General features: G+C 39.2%; 1 protein-coding gene across 1 annotated transcript in view; it reads left to right on the plus strand.

Moving 5' to 3' along the window:
• BTBD7 (BTB domain containing 7) overlaps positions 1-17,626 on the plus strand; it is a 46,884-nt gene extending 29,258 nt beyond the window's left edge. Inside the window, exons 3-10 of the mRNA XM_065872500.1 lie at positions 379-587; positions 2,519-2,594; positions 5,992-6,152; positions 8,981-9,124; positions 11,709-11,898; positions 12,310-12,488; positions 14,483-14,917; positions 16,811-17,626. Coding sequence (XP_065728572.1) covers positions 379-587; positions 2,519-2,594; positions 5,992-6,152; positions 8,981-9,124; positions 11,709-11,898; positions 12,310-12,488; positions 14,483-14,917; positions 16,811-17,626 — 2,210 coding nt within the window. The remainder of the gene's footprint in view (positions 1-378; positions 588-2,518; positions 2,595-5,991; positions 6,153-8,980; positions 9,125-11,708; positions 11,899-12,309; positions 12,489-14,482; positions 14,918-16,810) is intronic.
• The last annotated feature ends 1,310 nt before the right edge of the window (positions 17,627-18,936 follow it).

Raw genomic sequence — 18,936 nt, forward strand, 5'->3', positions numbered from 1 at the left:
TCTTGCCAGTTCCCAAAACTGTACCATTTCTACCTATTCTTCTTTCTTTCCCCTTTGGTCCAGTGCCCTCCACTATAATGTCTTACACAAATTGTTGAGTTGCACATAGATGTTTATTTTCTTAAACAATTATGAGGGTTCCTTGCCTTTTTCTATGGATCTGTCTTTATGGAACAGCAGATTTCCTATAGATGTCATAATCTATTATAGTTACCAATTGTTACCCCATCCCACCAAGTCTTGGTGATTACCATGAGATTTTATTTATCTCCTTGTTCTTTTTTACCATTGATACTTTTAAGGTTGGTGTCTAACACACTGATGTTCAATAAGTAATATTTATGATTAATCTCAAGAAGTATTTGCCTTCTCTTTTAGGCTGTGAGGATATCATTGCTGAAAGCATCTCATTAGATACCTTAATTGCCATCCTCAAGTGGAGCTCTCATCCATATGGCTCTAAATGGGTACACCGACAAGCTTTACATTTCCTCTGTGAGGAATTTTCCCAGGTCATGACTTCGGATGTTTTTTATGAACTCAGCAAAGACCATCTGCTTACGGCCATCCAGTCTGACTACCTACAGGTAATCATTTATACACCTCTCAAATTCATTGTCATTCATAGGTGCACCAAGAAACCCATCTGTACTCTGTTACTCTCCCATCTAGGGAGATCAGCCCACCCAGGAATACCCTCTTCATATTTGTGCAGCCACAACCTTCTAGCTCTCTGGCCCTTTGTGCACTCTGCCGCCATGATTCAGCATTGTGAACCGGCCCAGGTCCTAACCAACCACGCCAAAGGGGTGTGACAGTAGGCAAAAGGCAAGGTCAGAAGCATATCCCAATGGTGATTCTCTTGGCTTCTGTTAATAATAGATTCACTGTAACGGTTTCGTTTATTTGGTGAAGTATCAGAAGATAGTTAGTTAGTTTAAGCAGCACAAAGTAAGAATAATATTCAATTTCTGACCTACTCAGATGCTTATAAAAACTCAATGTGTGTGTCCTGCTAAAGTATAGTAATGTTTTCAACTACTTATTTTTAGTCAGAAGTACTTTTAAGCAAATTCTTGTGCCCTTGACTTATATGTCCTTCATAATTAGGTAATTTAAACTAACAATAGATTTAAAATATTGTAAAAAAATACTTTCAGGTAGAATATGTTCAAGCTTTTTTTTTTTCTTTTTTTCTCCTTTTGCATTGGCTGTATGAATTTTATGCTAGAAACTGTACAACAGTTTTAATGTTATGAAGTCATAAACTCATTGAGCCATTTCCTGTTTCTTTGTATTTGTACCAGAAAAATTATGAAATGCTTCCATCTCAGTCAGAAATGAAGATTTAAAAAATCCATTTAGCATCTGTGTTTTTCCTTCATATATTGCTTTGATTGCAGTACAAATGTTGTCATAATTGCTTTTGATTTATTTAGTATCTGTGTTCATTAACCTTATTTCACTGTCCTGATGCAGACATTATGGGAGTTAGGATTTGTCAGTTCTCTCAATTATTGTTTTTAGAAGCTTTGCATTTCTTCATAGAAAGTAAAAACCTTGGACAGCAGCCTAGATTTTGCCCTCAGATTTTAAATAAAGTACAAAAGAGGGGCTCCCCTCGTGGCACAGTGCATAAGAATCAGCCTGCCAATGCAGGGGACACAGGTTCAAGCCCTGGTCTGGGAACATCCCACATGCCGCGGAACAACTGAGCCTGTGCGCCACAGCTACTGAGCCTGCACTCTAGAGCCCTCAAGCCACAACTCCTGAGCCTGTGCTCTAGAGCCCACGAGCCACAACTACTGAGCCCACGCGCCACAACTATGGAGCCTGCGCGCCTAGAGCCCATGCTCCGCAACAAGAGAAACCACTGCAATGAGAAGCCCGCGCACTGAAATGAAGAGTAACCCCCACTCGCTGCAACTAGAGAAAGCCCGCACACAGTAACGGAGGCCCAACACAGCCAAAAAAAAAAAAGTACAAAAGAATGAGGGGCACATTGCCATTTCACAGACAGTGCTTGAAGGGTCCTTCGCCATTCAGTAGCATACTTTGTGGAGATTGTAGTGTCTTCTGCCAAAACAAGTTGCCATACTTGTTTTTTTCTGCTCCTGCAGGAGATAGCGGTCACACTGTATCCTTACACTTTTACTTTCATCTGTTTATCTCCATATTGTCCCAAAAAGAATTTAAGCCAGCTGTATCGAAGCCATATAGTAAGGTAAATTTAAAACGGGAAGAAAACAGGATAAAGAAAAAATAACGATGGAAATAAGAATAAAAATTTAATTAGAGCCAAGAGTGAGGTTACTGGACAAAACACATGTCATTCGGTCTTGTGTATTTGCTGCTGATACACCACAGGTTTAGCTCAGACATTGGAAACAGCCAGTGTAAAGAGTGAAGCGTGACAAGTTGCACGTTGTATTTACTTTATGACCTAGGAAGAGTCATTAATGAGATTAACCATCTATCTGATTGCACTAAAATAAATGTAAACCGTTTTTTATTATAGGCAAGTGAACAAGATATCCTTAAATATCTGATTAAATGGGGTGAGCATCAGTTAATGAAGAGAATAGCGGACAGAGGTAAGCTCAGAAAACTAGCTTGCAACTGTAAGCTTTTCCTGGAAGTTAGTGAAGTGCGTGCCGCACATCAGTCTTTTGACAGCTGCCACTGTTGCCTGGTGAAAACAAATTTTTACAATCAGTAGAATCCTTTAGTGGAAAAGGTATACTTTTATTAGAAATAAATATACCAGAAAATTTAATTTTGCAACTTTAAAGCGATACTCTTAATGTTATCTTTCTATGTGTTTAATAATATATGTTGACTGATTTATGAAAGTATTAGAGTGAAATTTTTCATTTAATTAAAGTGTTACAAAAGCATGTCGATGAAAATGTTCTAGAATTAGATAGTGGTGATAGGTGCACAACATTCTAAAGGTACTAAAAGTCCCACTAAGTTGTACACTTTAAGATGGTTAAAATGATGAGTTTTATGTTATGTGAATTTTACCTCAAGGAAAAAATATATATATGACTACCCAAAGAGAGTATATTTGTTGTTTATTTTAAATTTTTGTGGAAGGTAAAGGAGAAATAATCCTTTTGAATGGCCTCCAGCTGGAGATACTGCAGAAGAGATAGAAGCATCATATGTAGCTTATGATTTTAACTAAACTTTGGAAGCTTATGATTCTATAGCAGTCTTATATTTATAGCTAGGTTTAGCCCACCCACCTGTGCTCCTTCTTTCATAGAATATTGTGTTCCTCTAGGTAGTGAACTCAAATCAAAATATTAGAAAAATTAAATGCAGGTTTCCCTTTCCTGTCATTTTCAACAGCTTTATGTAAATATAATTTACATACCATAAAGTTCACCTTTTTAAAGTGGTCAAGTCAGTGTTTTTTAGTACACTTACAGAGTTGTTCTGCCCACATTTTAAAATATATTTTAAAAAATCAAGCTAGGGCTTCCCTGGTGGCGCAGTGGTTGAGAGACCGCCTGCCGATTCAGGGGACACGGGTTTGTGCCCCGGTCCGGGAAGATCCCACGTGCCGTGGAGCGGCTGGGCCCATGAGCCATGGCCGCTGAGCCTGTGCGTCCGGAGCCTGTGCTCCGCAACGGGAGAGGCCACAATAGTGAGAGGCCCGCGTACCACAAAAAAAAAAAATCAAGCTAAACCTGCCTTCAAATCTTTTTATAGTGTCCCTTTAATATACTACCACCTAAGCACTAGGGAACAAAAGCAGTCCTCCTATCTTATTTTTCCTAATTTATCTTTTGCTAAAAGCCTTTAGCAATTTCAGATTTGAAATTTTTTAAATACAAAAACCACTACTATTAATTTGGGACATTTTTGAAATGCCATTATACAGTCTATCCTTATTTGCAGAGTCTATATTTTCACATTCACCTACTTGCTAAAATTTGTGATCCCCAAATCAGTACTCATGACACTAGCATGTTCCCTTGCAGAGATGTGCAGAGTGACACAAAATTTGAGTCATACGTTTCCAGCTTAAGGTAGAACAGAGTGACACTCTGCCATCTTATTTCAGCTCTCAAAGCAGTGTCCTTTTCACAATCTTTTTAGTGCCGTGTTTTTCACATCTTTATGGGTTTTTCTGGTGATCCCACAGTCTAAAATGGCCTCCTAGTGTAATGCTTAGTACTGTTTAGTGTTCCGAAGTCCAAGAGTGCTGTGATGTGCCTTATGGAGAAAATATATGTGTTGATAAGCATAGTTCAGGCATGAGTTACAGTGCTGTTGGCTGTGAGTTCATTGTTAATGAATCAACAATATGTACTAATAAGGTGTCTTTAAACAGAAACACACATAAAACAAGGTTATGTCTTGATTGGTTAACAAAACTAATGTGACCAGACACTCACAGGGACCTAACCCTGTGTTTCCCTAAGGAGCAGTGGTTCAGTGTTCACTAACTGTAGTGGCTTTAGAGAACAAAACCACCCCAGATAACAAGAGTTGATTGTATATAATGCTACATAATCATCATAGGCTTGTTCGTTGATGTAAGGCTGGTAATGATGAAATGTCATATTTATTTTGAGCAGATAATGAACATCCTTGATAAAATTTCCCTTAAAAAACAGTGGTTTTGGGCCTCCCTGGTGGCGCAGTGGTTGAGAGTCCGCCTGCCGATGCAGGGGATACGGGTTCGTGCCCCGGTCCGGGAAGATCCCACATGCCGCGGAGCGGCTGGGCCCGTGAGCCATGGCCGCTGAGCCTGCGCATCCGGAGCCTGCGCGTCCGGAGCCTGTGCTTGGAAGGCTCTTTCACAGGGATGAGGAGGACGCGGCACCAACCAGGGTGCCCTTTGTTTCAGTCCCCTTCATACATAAGGTTTCTGCCCTTACGTGTTACATATTTGGGAATTTCTTGTAATGTTTCATTTGAAACCAGGACACCACTACTTTGAGAAAAAATTTCTTTTGAAAAGCAGTGTCTTTTACAAGTACTGAAGCCAAAGCATAGCAAGACAAGAGAAAAAAAAAACCCTGTTTCACACACGTGCAATAATTTTACTTTGAATGACTCCAAAAATATCTTACCCTCTCAAAAAACAATATCTCTTTATCTAGCACGTGATTTAAGGGAAATACCAGTTTGCCTGTAGTGTTTGCAAAAAATCCAGCATTTATTTTTGTGAATGATAAAGATCTTATTTTTTTAAGGAAGAAAAATATACAGCCCCCTGGTTTAAAGATATGATTAAAAATTCCGCAAATATGAAATTTCCTTCCCACCTCAATATCAAAAGCATATATATACACTTCAGATTTTCCCCTTTCACTAATACTAAATGAAGAAAACATTTTATTCTCTGCTCTGGACAGTGGTATTACACATCAGATGTTAAAAGGTTCACTTTTATGCATTAACATTCCCATATTACGAAAATTTAGGAGGCTCATAAAATTCTTAAAGTCAAATAGAGTGTACATTAGGTTTTGCTGCTTTAAGATACCAGGTGATATAATTTTAGAATCTTGTTAAATTGCTGTTAAACATACATAGTAACCTAATGAGCATGCTGATAACCTACAGTGATCAGAAATAACATTTGGCCTGCATTGCCCTTATTGTACTTTTTAAAAAACTGGTCACCAAAGTGAGAAACCTTAAGAAAAAGACCTTGGTCAAACTAGATTTTAATAGATTGTCTTTTTTTCTCCTTGGAGTTAGTATATGGAAAAGAATTCTGTATTCTTTAATGCAGAACAATCATAAAGAATGTTATTGTACTGTTGACACCATGCTTTTTTCTTTGTCTGAGAGTATCGCTATTATGAAAACTTCTTAAGACATAAAAATAATTTACTTATAACGCTTTTTAAAGCAGATATACTTAATGTAAAGAGTGTTACTGAAAGTGTACCAGAGAAGAAAGCAAGCCTTTCTCTGAAAATCTGGATTTGGTTGGAGACTCCTCATTTTCTGTCTCTGTCATAGAGCCAAACTTACTGAGTGGCACTGCTCATAGTGTGAACAAGAGAGGTGTCAAAAGACGAGACCTGGACATCGAAGAGCTTAGAGAGATCCTTTCTTCTCTCTTACCTTTTGTGCGAATTGAACATATTTTACCTATAAACAGTGAAGTCCTAAGTGATGCAGTAAGTGTCTTTTTTCATTTATCCCTTTCATGAAAAGAAAGTGTCTTTTTTAAAAATCATTGTAAATAATTTCTACTAATGGAGTATCATGAAACTAAATTCCATGAGGACAGAGACAGATGTCTGTTTCGTACTGTATCGTGTCCCCAGTGTCTGGCACATGGCCCAAATAAATGTTTGGTGGATGAGAGTTGAGTGGATATGTCAGTCTTACTTTTGCAAGAGGATAGTTTCCAGTGGAGGTGATCCAGCCATTTATCAGTGTAGATCAAGTAGTCCTTATTAAAAAAGGAAAGGGTAGAAATTACCTTTGGAGACTCTTTAAGAATAGCAGTAAATCAGAGAGCAGGAGAGGAGGAGATTAGTTCATTGTAAAAGGGATGAATCTGGTAATTGTATTTCAGGTAAAAATTAATGGAGCTGACTGTTACTTTCATAATTTTTAAGTGAATTTTTTAGACTGTAAGAATTGCTGTAATTAATGGATGGGAAAAATAAATATTCTTCACATATTGGTTTATAACTTTAATATGTTGTAAACATCATAATAGTTTATTATTCAAGTGCACAGAAATATTATAAAAGTCATCTGGAAAAAAACTGATAAGAATTCTTTTAAGTTCCCTAAAAAGAACATAATTAAGGAGGGATAACTCTTCCATAATGTAAAGTATATTTTAAAACTCTGTTAATCTGTGGTGCTAGCATAATAGAGAAGACAAAATAGCCCAGAAAAAGATCCTAATTAATATAAGAATTAAACATGTAATAAGCGAGCTATCACAAATCACTGCAGTGCTATACTAACCCATCAGTGGGAGAGGGAAGAAGAGTGCTTAAAGTTAAACCCTCATTTCACTTGCACACAAAATTAATCCCTGTTAGATTGAAGAATTAAATATTAAGTTGAAATATGGAAAAACTAGAAGAAAATAATTAAATATTTATGGACTCTGATTAGAAAAATGTTCAGTCTCACTAGTCATCACACACACACCAAAGAAAGCAAAATAAAACAGTAAGTTATCATTTTTTTACCTATTAGGTCACTGATTTTTGAAATAATATTACTGTTCCATAGGGGAGATATAGCTGGTACATTGGTAGCATCATCATTAAATTTTGGGAAATAGCCTATGTATCTAATAACAGGGAAAATAAATTACAGTACGACTCCTTGACAGAATATTTTGCTGCCTGCCCTGACCAATGGTTGTAAAGACTAATATAGCAACATAATAATGGAATATCATTTTAGAAAGAAGGCTAAAAAAATGTGGGTTTTTTTAAACTTTTTTTTAAACATCTTTATTGGAGTATAATTGCTTTACAATGGTGTGTTAGTTTCTGCTTTATAACAAAGTGAATCAGCTACACATATACATACATCCCCATATCTCCTCCCTCTTGCATCTCCCTCCCGCCCTCCCTATCCCACCCCTCTAGGTGGTCACAAAGCACCAAGCTGATCTCCCTGTGCTATGCGGCTGCTTCCCACTAGCTATCTAGTTTACGTTTGGTAGTGTCTATATGTCCATGCCACTCTCTCACTTCGTCCCTGCTTACCCTTCGCCCTCCCCGTGTCCTCAAGTCCATTCTCTAGTAGGTCTGTGTCTTTATTCCCGTCCTGCCCCTAGGTTCTTCATGACCATGTTTTTTTTCTTTTTTATATTCCATATATATGTGTTAGCATACGAAAAATGTGTATTTTTATGTATTCTAAAATTTAGTTAGGTAAAAATTCATTTGAAAAAGACTGGAAGGAAATATATCAACATGATTACAGTTGTAACAGATTAGAGTTGTGGGTTTTTTTCCTGTTTTCAAAATATGTCTATTGCTATATTTTAATTCAACATGATTTTAATGCAGCAATTAGACGCTTATTATATTTAACAAGAATAATATTAAAGAAACAGTGTTTGGTTTTGTTTAAAACCTGGGACTCAAACCAAATTGATCCCTGAATTTGGTTTAGAAAAAAATTTTAGAACTTTTGTTTAATAGACTTAGAAAATATATATCTCTGCTCTTAATCCCCTGCCTAACACATAGCAAGTCCCCAGTAAAAGTTCACTAATAATGGCTGTGAACCATAACGCTCTTTCAGTGTATGCTAAGCACTGTGCCAGGCGCTGCTTATCTTCCTTACCTTCATTTACTCTTCACAGTCACCTCATGGGCTGTAAGGATTTGATTTATAGTCTCCTAGCGTAGATATGGGAACAACAGGGCCACCACATTTAGTTAGTCGTGCAGTGTCCCATCTCCAGGGCTACCTAGGGGCCCTTAAGGTGAGGCCCAGGTAAAAGGAGATGTCCATGGTCACGTGGCTGTTAAATGGAGAGTTAGGGTTTGAGCCAAGTTCTCCTTCCCTTAGAGCCCCTGCCCCTAATCACCTGCAGCAGACTGTCCATCTTTGTACTGTAGATACAGGCCCAGGAATGTGCTTGTTTTGTCTTGAGAAGGGTAAGGTGGGGAGGAATCCGTTCCCAGATGAGTAAGGAAAAAAACAAATTGGTTCTCATTAAGGGTTCTGAAAGTTAGTCTGACTCATTATATTTTTAATTAGTACAGCTCTTGTTTTTAAAACATCATTCCTCTATGTAGAGAAAAATGGAAAATTGTAGTACCTTTTTATGGCTTGCTGAATCCTTTAAATATTATTGAACATTTGAAGTATTTTTAAATTTCACTTATATTCCTAAATTTGTATTTAAATGCTAAAGTTCAAACATGTTGATTTATAGGTATAATTATTTTTATCTTTGTAATACTGCGGTGCTACACAAATCTCTGTTTCTGTAAAAAAAATTTTTTTTTCCAAGATGAAAAGAGGCTTGATTAGTACTCCTCCATCAGATATGCTTCCTACAACAGAAGGTGGAAAGTCAAATGCCTGGTTACGGCAAAAAAATGCTGGAATATATGTTCGTCCTCGACTGTTCTCTCCCTATGTAGAAGAAGCAAAGGTAATAAAAACCATTTTAAGATGTTAGACTACTTTGTTACACACTATAAACACAAAGACATTTATTGTGATATTACTTAAATATTTGGAAATAGTCTAAATGTCCAGTAATAGGGAAAGTGAAAGTAAATTCTAGTTTGACTACTCACCAGAGTAGTTTTCCAAATGTTGAGTTATCAAGCATGTTTTTATTTTCATAACTTAGGTCATATTAAATTGCATTTTACATTTTTCTCATCAGTTTTTCTTGCAAACTGTTAGCTTGGAAAAAATTTTCATTTTAATGAAATGGTCGTCAGTATTTTGTGATCTTCAGGGTGGGAGAAATGTTTGAGAGAAGATTGCATACATATTTTCTTCCTTTTGTAAACTAAAGAAATGCCATGGCTTCTTGTAACATATTTTTGTAGTGACTGCTGGAAATTGTGTTTAGTTTTGGAATAAGTATACAAACTAAGACAAAATTTTAGGCCTATTAAGTAAAAAGTTGGCATTATGTATATTATAACATAAAGAACTCGCCACGTAAATATGGTAATGGAAAATGAAATACTGCAATTTTTATTAGAAATGTTCAGCCGTAAGATCTTTGGGGTGACCTTTTGAGGAACTGACAGTCTTTGAAAGTCAGAAATCACCAGTAAGCTTAATGAAATGAATTAACAGGCAAAACAATGTGTTTGGGTATAGAAACATAGTTATCTTAAACTTTTTCTCAGTTTTATTGTTGGAGTCCCTAGTTTAAGGTACGTCTACGGAAGGATTTGTGAGAGGTTTCTTTTATTGAATAGGATGATAATCTATCCCTTATTGAGTAGTTGACACTTTTTTTTTTCCAGTTTACCAATTTTATTTTATTTTTAACTAATCTCTATTGGAGTATAGTTGATTTACAATGCTGTGGTAGTTCCTGCTGTACAGCAGAGTGAATCAGTTATACGTATGTCCACTCTTTTTATTTATTTATTATTTTTATTTTTTTGCTACACCGCACGGCACACAGGATCTTAGTTCCCCGACCAGGAATTGAACCCGTGCCCCCTGCATTGGAAGCACAAAGTCTTAACCACTGGACTGCCAGAGAAGTCCCTATCCACTCTTGTTTAGGTTCTTTTCCCATATGTCACTGCAGAGTATTGAATAGAGTTCCTGGTACCATACAGTAGGTTCTTATTAGTTGTCTATTTTATATATAGTAGTGTGTATATGCCAGTCCCAATCTCCCAGTTTATCCCTCCCCCCCACCCCGAGTAGTTGACACTTTAAATAGTTGTAAAACAGAGGAAAAAAGCAGAATGGTTGGGTCTGGTCTTTCTGAAGTAAGTTCAATGATGAAAGTCACTCAAGCAGCTGAGGCCTCTTGGAAGGTTGAGTCTGGTGATAAAAGGCCCGTAATAATCTAAATCTACCCTCCCTTCTGCTCTGTCTCAAAATGGAGCAGCAGTGAGCTGATCAGACAGTCCTCCTGTACCCATGCATAAGCAGAAAAATGCCCCCAGTAAATGTGGAAAATGTTTTTACATGATGCCATTTTGACCGTTCTGCAGTTTGTTGAGATAGATTCATCTGAAACTTACTTAACAATTAGGTTTATGTATAGGTCTGTTGAATTTAATATCAGTCTTTAATATTTTATATTTTGAGCATTTCTTGTTGGCTCTGATATTTATATACATTGTTGTATATACATACATATATACATATATATGTGTATTTATATACATATATACATTGTTTTCTTTATAGTAACTTTATGTATAAGTTATTTCTGATTAATTTTATATCCCTTCTTCAAATTTCAAATACTTCCCTGGTGGCGCAGTGGTTAAGGATCTGCCTGCCAATGTAGGGGACACAAGTTCGAGCCCTGGTCTGGGAAGATCCCACGTGCCTCGGAGCAACTAAGCCCGTGCACCACAACTACTGAGCCTGTGCTCTAGAGCCCGTGGGCCACAACTACTGAGCCCGCATGCCTAGAGCCCGTGCTCCACAACAAGAGAAGGCACCGCAATGAGAAGCCCATGCACCACAACAAAGAGTAGCCCCCGCTCACCGCAACTAGAGAAGGCCCGTGCATAGCAACGAAGACCCAATGTAGAAAAAAATAAATAAAAGTAAATTTAAAAAAAAAAAACAGATTTTTCAGAAAATGATTCTTTCTTTTCAAAGATGCTCCAAAAAGATCCTTTAAAAATTAAAGAGGTAGGGCTTTCCTGGTGGTGCAGTGGTTGAGAGTCCGCCTGCCAATGCAGGGGATGCGGGTTTGTGCCGCGGTCCGGGAAGATCCCACATGCTGCGGAACGGCTGGGCCCGTGAGCCTGCGCGTCCAGAGCCTGTGCTCCGCAACGGGAGAGGCCACAGCAGTGAGAGGCCCGCGTACCGCAACAAAACAAAACAAAACAAAAAACAAAAAAAGATTAAAGAGATTAGGGTACTTTTTCCTTTCACCACTAATTTTAAGCTTCATACACTGGAAACAATAAATTAATTCCCTTTTTATATGATGATGGCGGTAATCTTTCTCTAAATGTGATTTAGCAGAGGTGTAAGGTTGACTAATTCTGTTAATACCGAATTGTTTTCAGTCAGTGCTAGACGAGATGATGGTGGAACAAACAGATCTTGTGCGTTTGAGAATGGTTAGAATGTCCAATGTGCCAGACACACTTTACATGGTCAATAATGCCGTGCCACAGTGCTGTCACATGATCAGCCACCAGCAGATCAGCAGTAACCAGTCAAGCCCTCCTTCGGTTGTAGCAAATGAAATCCCAGGTAAGGCAGTAACCTTGTTTCAGGCATTATATTTAAATGAATGATCATATTTTGGATAGTCAGGACTCAAAAAATTATTTGAATAAAAGAATGAATATATTTAAAAGACTTTTGAAATATCCTGAGATTCAGAAGAGAATATATGCAAATAAAATTTTATTTGGGCTGTGAACGAATAATGCAGTTCAGGAGCTGTTTGGTATTACCAAGAGCCTTTTGGACACAGTGAAATTTTAAAACCTTAAAAAATAATTAGAAGTATATAAATTACTATCTTTCCAGGAAATTAAAATACTATCAAAAATTTATGAGAAGATTCTGATGCAAAACACATGCTTTTTTCTTGCATTCAACAGGTGGTCTTTTGTGTAGCTCAGGTATTGTGCCTACAAACTATTTCTCTTCTTCCAGTTCCTCGTCTCCTCATTATGAAAGACATGGTCAGACGTCTGCAGGAGCTACGACACACTGAGCAGGTGCAGAGAGCCTACGCACTTAACTGTGGGGAAGGCGCCACCGTGAGCTATGAAATTCAGATTCGAGTACTGAGAGAGTTCGGGCTCGCAGATGCTGCTGCAGAGCTCTTGCAGGTGGGAAACGGCACGAAACCATTTAAAATAGGGAGCCTTGTGTTAGATTGTCAGTTATTATTAATAATGAAAATATTATGGTATTCTTTTGGATTCTGTGATGTTGTGTTATATGTCATATTTTAAAATTTGCAATTTGTGATTTCTAATTCTAAATAAATATTCAATTTTTTATACTTGAAAAAAGATCAAAATATAAGGAGCCTTGACTGTCACTCAGGCAGTATTTTACATATCCCAAGGAGCCCTCGTAGCATGTCTTTTTCTTTGTACGTGCTCTTTGACTGTCCCTGGTGTCTTGGATGACCTGAAAGCCCCCAGTGAGAGGCAGTGTGGTAGAGTGGACAGGGCGCAGTCTCTGGAGTGAGAACTGGGCTTATGTCCTGGCTCTGCTGCTCACCAGTTAGTTAACTTGGAGCAAGTTACTTCACCACTCTGTGCATCAGTTTCCTTACCTGTAAAATGAATTGTTGTGAAGATAAGAGCTGCTGTATGTAAAGCAACTATGCCTCTTGTATATATTAAGCACATAAATGCTAACTGCTAAAAGTTCATGGTGTGTACGCCCAACAGAAGTGGAAGAGAAAGTAGAAAATTCTGACCTTCCGCTGCTTTCTGTCCCTGGTTTGGTCACTAGGTATCAGGTTTTAGCCTACTACATACTTAACAGACCTTCCATATGCCCCTCTTTTCCCCTCTCTCCTCCCCTTTATTATAAGAATTTTTTTTTTGCATGATGGTTCAAACCCTATAAGCATGAGAATCAAGGAATGAGTGCTTTTTATTTTTTTTTAACTAGCACAAAGAAACCCATTTCTAGTAATTATTTGGTACAAAAAGCAGTAGCATTTTTGTATAAAATGTGTAAAGTAGTCTTCACAGCAACTAAAGTAGAACCTAAAATAAAATTTAATTTCATCTGGTCAAGTGATTGAATTGTTTTCTTGCCACTAACTGCAAACCACTTTAGCCTGAGTTTTCAAAGGGGAACATGCTATGGTGGCCTTAGGCAAGGAGCAGGGCATTTTTAGGTTCTTTTTTTTTTCCACCATTTTTAGGTTCTTGATTTTCAATTTTTACTGTGGTTTCCATCTCTAAAACAGGCTTGTTTTCTGTTCATTTCTATTCTCTTTGCCATTCTAAATTGTATCTTAATTTGATCTCTTAAATTGTGTAAGTTTTACAATTTAAGAATTTCCATATAGTGTTTATCAAAATATTAATCAAACTTATTTCTATATAATAGGTAAGGAATAGTATTTTGTAGTTTTTATTTCAGACTGAAAGTGTACAGACGTTTGTCAGAAAGTTCTAGAATCCTCACTTATATGCCTTTTCCTCCTTTTTAAAAATTTTGTCAATTTTTTAAACATCTTTGTTGGAGTATAATTGCTTTACAATGGTGTGTTAGTTCCTCCTTTTGTTTTTATTTATTTTATTATTATTTTTTTTTGGCGGTACGCGGGCCTCTCACTATTGTGGCCTCTCCCGTTGAGGAGCACAGGCTCCGGACGCGCAGGCTCAGTGGCCATGGCTCACGGGCCCAGCTGCTCCACGGCACGTGGGACCTTCCCGGACCGGGGCACGAACCCGTGTCCCCTGCATCGGCAGGCGGACTCTCAACCACTGCGCCACCAGGGAAGCCCCCTCCTTTTGTTTTTAATGTTAATTTTATTTTCTTGGCAAAGACATATTTGCATTAGGTTTTATTTCCTGTTTTTGATTATCACATAATCTTGCAAGAGATTACTGACCTGCTTTCTGGAGTATTCAGTTATACCGCTCTCCTTGATAGCTGCTGCGCTCTACCCTTTTATACTGTTTTTGAGGTAATTTTTCCTTGGGCTTCTGGCCTAGAAAAGTCTGTTGTGCCTTTTACTGTTGCTGAATGTGGTTTTTCTAGGTACTGGCTTAACTCAGCCTGTAAATTTCTGTCCAGGAAATCTGCTAACAAATATCCTACCTTGTTTACCCCCCACCCCATTCTTTCTTAGAATCCTCACAAGTTCTTTCCTGATGAACGTTTTGGAGATGAAAGTCCACTCTTGACAATGAGGCAGTCTGGGAGATGTCGAGTTAGCAGTAACCCCGCTGCAGAAACCGTGTTTACAGATCCGGACTCTTTTGTGGCCTTCCATCCACCCTTGCCACCTCCACCACCGCCGTACCACCCCCCAGCTACCCCAGTCCATCACCACCTCAAAGCGGGCTGGAGACAAAGACCTCCCAGCCAACACCCTTCACGTTCGTTCTCTTATCCCTGTAATCATTCACTGTTTCACTCCAGAGCAGCTCCTAAAGCAGTGCCCCCTCCAGTCTGTTTGCCGGGTGTTCAAGCAGCAGGACCTGACTGTCCCGGCACCACGGGGCTGGGGAGACAGACGGGAGCCGCCGCCGCCTCAGCAGCAGTGGTGTCTGAGAGACAAGTGGTGAGTGTACAGCTCAGTAAGCCACCTAAACTTACGAGCTGCTGGAATGTCAGAAGCAATTTCCTTGGCCCCTGGGACTCAGCGGTGCCCAGAAGAGTTACTGACAAGCTGAAAGCATAGACTTAAGGGAGTATGGAAAAGGGAGAGAAAAAGAGAGTGTAGGGGGATGAAAAAGGACGGAGAAGAGAGACGAGGTGTTTGCGGTGGAAGTAGGCCAGGGCCTTCCCTTATGTTCGCGTGCAGGTATCCAGAAGGGTGGGGTTACTGGACAATGCAGGTGACGTTACCGGTTTCATGGTGTGCTGTTCAAGCACGTGTCAAGAGTCTGGCCCCGACCTCTATTCTGTAGAGTCTACTATTCTACCAAAGGCTTTGTTGGGGCAGGAAGGGGAAGCTACTTGTAGCTGAGTATACCATCGGGAACAATGTGGCAGAAGACTCCTCATTCATAAAATGGGCAGAAAGTTAACCCGCACGCATGTCTCTGCCTCTAGCAAGCTATTCCATCAGGACACTCATTTGACTGGAAATCACAGTCGCTAGCGCTAGTAGGTAGTAAATTAAGCAAGAATTCTTTGCTTGATCTTGCCCTGCATTAGAGGTTGAATTTCTGTTTCATATAATACATTTGGAAAAAAACTGGTGAAAAAATCTTTAAGTCTGCCTGCTTGGTCACATACCGTTATTAGTGTTCGGTATAGAGAAGAACAAAGATACATATATACATATACATAAGGGAATCTTCATTAAAAGATGGCCTTTTGGAAGCTGTGGACTAGTGTACGCCTTGGGTCAAATTATGGTCCTCACCTTATACCCTTCTATCCGCTTTCCCTGCTGTCCCCCCGAACCCCTCCAAAAAGAAGAAACAGCAAAGACTGATAGTGTTGAATAAACCAAATTCCCATCTTATTGGCCTGGCCCTCAGTTCTACAGTTACAAAAGTTCTACTACTGTATATTTTATTTATTTATTATAAATTTATTTATTTATTCTTGGCTGCGTTGGGTCTTCGTTGCTGCACGTGGGCTTTCTCTAGTGACGGCGAGCAGGGGCTACTTTTCGTTGCGGTGCACAGGCTTCTCATCGCAGTGGCTTCTCTTGTTGCGGAGCACGGGCTCTAGGCGCGTGTGCTTCAGTAATTGTGGCTCGCGGGTTCTAGAGCGCAGGCTCAGTAGTTGTGGTGCGCGGGCTTAGTTGCTCCGCAGCATGTGGGATCTTCCTGGAACAGGGATCGAACCCGTGTCCCCTGTATTGGCAGGCGGATTCTTAGCCGCTGCGCCACCAGGGAAGTCCTACTTTATATTTTAAATAAAACTCCCGTCAAAGGTGTTTTATCTGTATGTTCATTACAGTCTTGATTATAATAATGAAAAATTGGAAACAACCTTAAGGTCCAACAGTGGAAGAATGGTTAAGAAGTCATGCTTCATCAATACAGCGGAGAACAGTATGCAGTCATTTAAATAGTATTAATGGCAGTGTTATATATGCACTAAATTTTATGAAAATATGTGTGCAAAATATAAAAGGTGAGAGAACTGCTTCAAAATGCTAATAACAATGGTTATCTCAAGTAGGGAAGTTTAGGGTTTTTGTGGGGGTTTTGCCTTATAGCTTTCTATATTTTTATCATTTTAAAAATAATCAGGGGAATTCCCTGATGGTCCATGGAATCCAGGTTAGGACTCCATGCTTCCACTGCTGGGGGCCTGGGTTCGATCCCTGGTCGGGGAACTAAGATCCCACAAGCTGCATGGCACAGCCAAAAAAAAAAAAAGCATGTATCATTTTTCTAATGAGGAAACAAAAAATCAGTGAACATCATTTGAAAAAGAAGGAGTCTTGGGCCTTTTTCTTTTAACCCTCCCCCTGTTTTGTTTCTGTTTGCAGTGTACACAACCTGTGCTAAATGATCTAATGCCAGATATCGCCATGGGAGTGTCCACACTGTCACTCAAGGACAGGAGGCTTCCCGAACTTGCTGTAGACACAGAATTAAGCCAGTCAGTTTCTGAAGTAGGACCAGGGCCTCCCCAGCATCTATCGTGTATTCCACAGAGGCATACACACACGTCTCGAAAGAAACACACACTAGAGCAAAAACCAGACACTCGAGAAAATCAGCAGGAATATCCAGATTTCTATGACTTCTCGAACGCTGCTTGTAGACCATCTACTCCGGCTCCCGGCAGACGCAGCCCCTCCCCTTCGCAGGGTGGATATTTTGGTCCCGATTTGTATAGCCACAATAAGGTATCACCAAGCGGCTTAAAGTCAGCCTACCTACCTGGCCAGACCTCTCCTAAAAAGCAGGAAGAAGCTAGGAGAGAATATCCACTTTCCCCTGATGGGCATCTGCACAGACAAAAGAATGAGCCGGTACACCTCGATGTTGTTGAGCAGCCTCCCCAGCGGTCGGACTTTCCTTTGGCAGCCCCAGAAAATGCCGGCAACGGTCCAGCCCATGTCAGGGGGCGGACAGCAGTGGAAACTGACTTGACTTTTGGGCTGACTCCTAACAGACCTTCACATTCTGCATGTAGCTCTGAAGCTCCAGAAGAGAGATCTGTTAGAAGACTGGCAGACAGCGAGTCCTTGGGCCATGGAGCTCAGCGAAATACAGATTTGGAAAGGGAAGATTCAATCAGCAGAGGAAGGAGGTCACCAAGCAAGCCAGACTTCCTCTACAAAAAGTCTGCCCTTTGAGAGCAACCTCCAAGTCGTCTGTGCCTGAGATGTGAAACATCCCATTTTATGATGTAACCCAACAACTTAGAGTATTGATGCCAGCTGATAACTCAGTTTCACGGTATTTTATTCTGGTTTTTGTATATACACGTCTATTAGACATGGCATGCTAAGAGGGTTATTCTGAATGCTGCGTCTGTCTATTTTGTGTTGGAACAACTGTGTGGGGGAAGCATTTTTAAGAGCAAGCAAGCTGGCACTTTTTTTTTTTCTCTTTACAAATGATGGAATTTTTTTGCACTTGTACTTTTATCTGTATTGTTTTTATATCAGTATGTTAAACTTTATTGCCACATTTAAAGGACTGTATTTTCATACTTTTTTGCATTTTACCTTTCATCTAGCAATTTCCACGTGCATTGGATTGCACACTAAGATGTATTTTCTTATGAAATAGTTCTGTGTTTATTTTTTAATTATAGAAATTCCAAAGAACAGCACATCAAAATGCTCCTCTCTTTTCAGTCATTGTTTTAGTTCAGAAATCTTGCCGCTCAGTCTTCATAAATCTAACGTCGTACTTTTTAAATGAGTCTTGGGAGCTGGTCTTCATTCCTCCAGCAGGAATCCAGTCAGGATCCTGAAGTTTCCTGGTTCAGTAAAGAACAAGAAGGAGAAAAGCCTTTTTGTCCAGACTCAAGCTATTGCTTTATTCACAGTGCAGATGCTGTTAGAATCACTGCAGATTCTGGTAGTGTGGATTAGAGTTTCACTAGATGAGGTTCTAAAGCGATCGGCTTTCCTGGAATCCTAAAGAAGTGGAATTAGCGAAGTAACTTAAGCCTGCCCTACGGGATTGCTGGTTCTGAGCTGCGACTCTCCAGATGAGTCCGGGGAGTGACTGCTTGCTGCCTTCAGTTGTCTTGCTCTCTGTGGGAAAAAAACAAAAGGGCTTCAGCCTTACGGATGTCATTTGGTGTTTGTAAGCATATATTTTCTTTTAAGTGTTTTTCAAAGTGTGTCTGAATTTTGGTGTCCTTTAAAGAAGTTGTTGTATAATGCATAATGCTTTGTCACCAAAAAAGAAAAAGAAACCTTTTTTTTTTTCCTTCGGTGAAATACTACATGTCCTACTTGAACTCCACTGGGGACGCTGGTTTGGGATTTTACTGAACCACTGAGCACATGGGATCTTTTAAGATCCTCTCCCTTAGAAGGGCAATGTGTGAGCTAAGGACTGTTTTTTTCTTACTCTCCAATGTAAATACATTAGTATTTGAGTTTTTAAATCACTTCGACATTATTTGAGCATTCACTTTCTATTTTTA

Source organism: Phocoena phocoena, chromosome 2 (assembly GCF_963924675.1).
Source record: "Phocoena phocoena chromosome 2, mPhoPho1.1, whole genome shotgun sequence".
Classification (NCBI taxonomy): domain Eukaryota; kingdom Metazoa; phylum Chordata; class Mammalia; order Artiodactyla; family Phocoenidae; genus Phocoena; species Phocoena phocoena.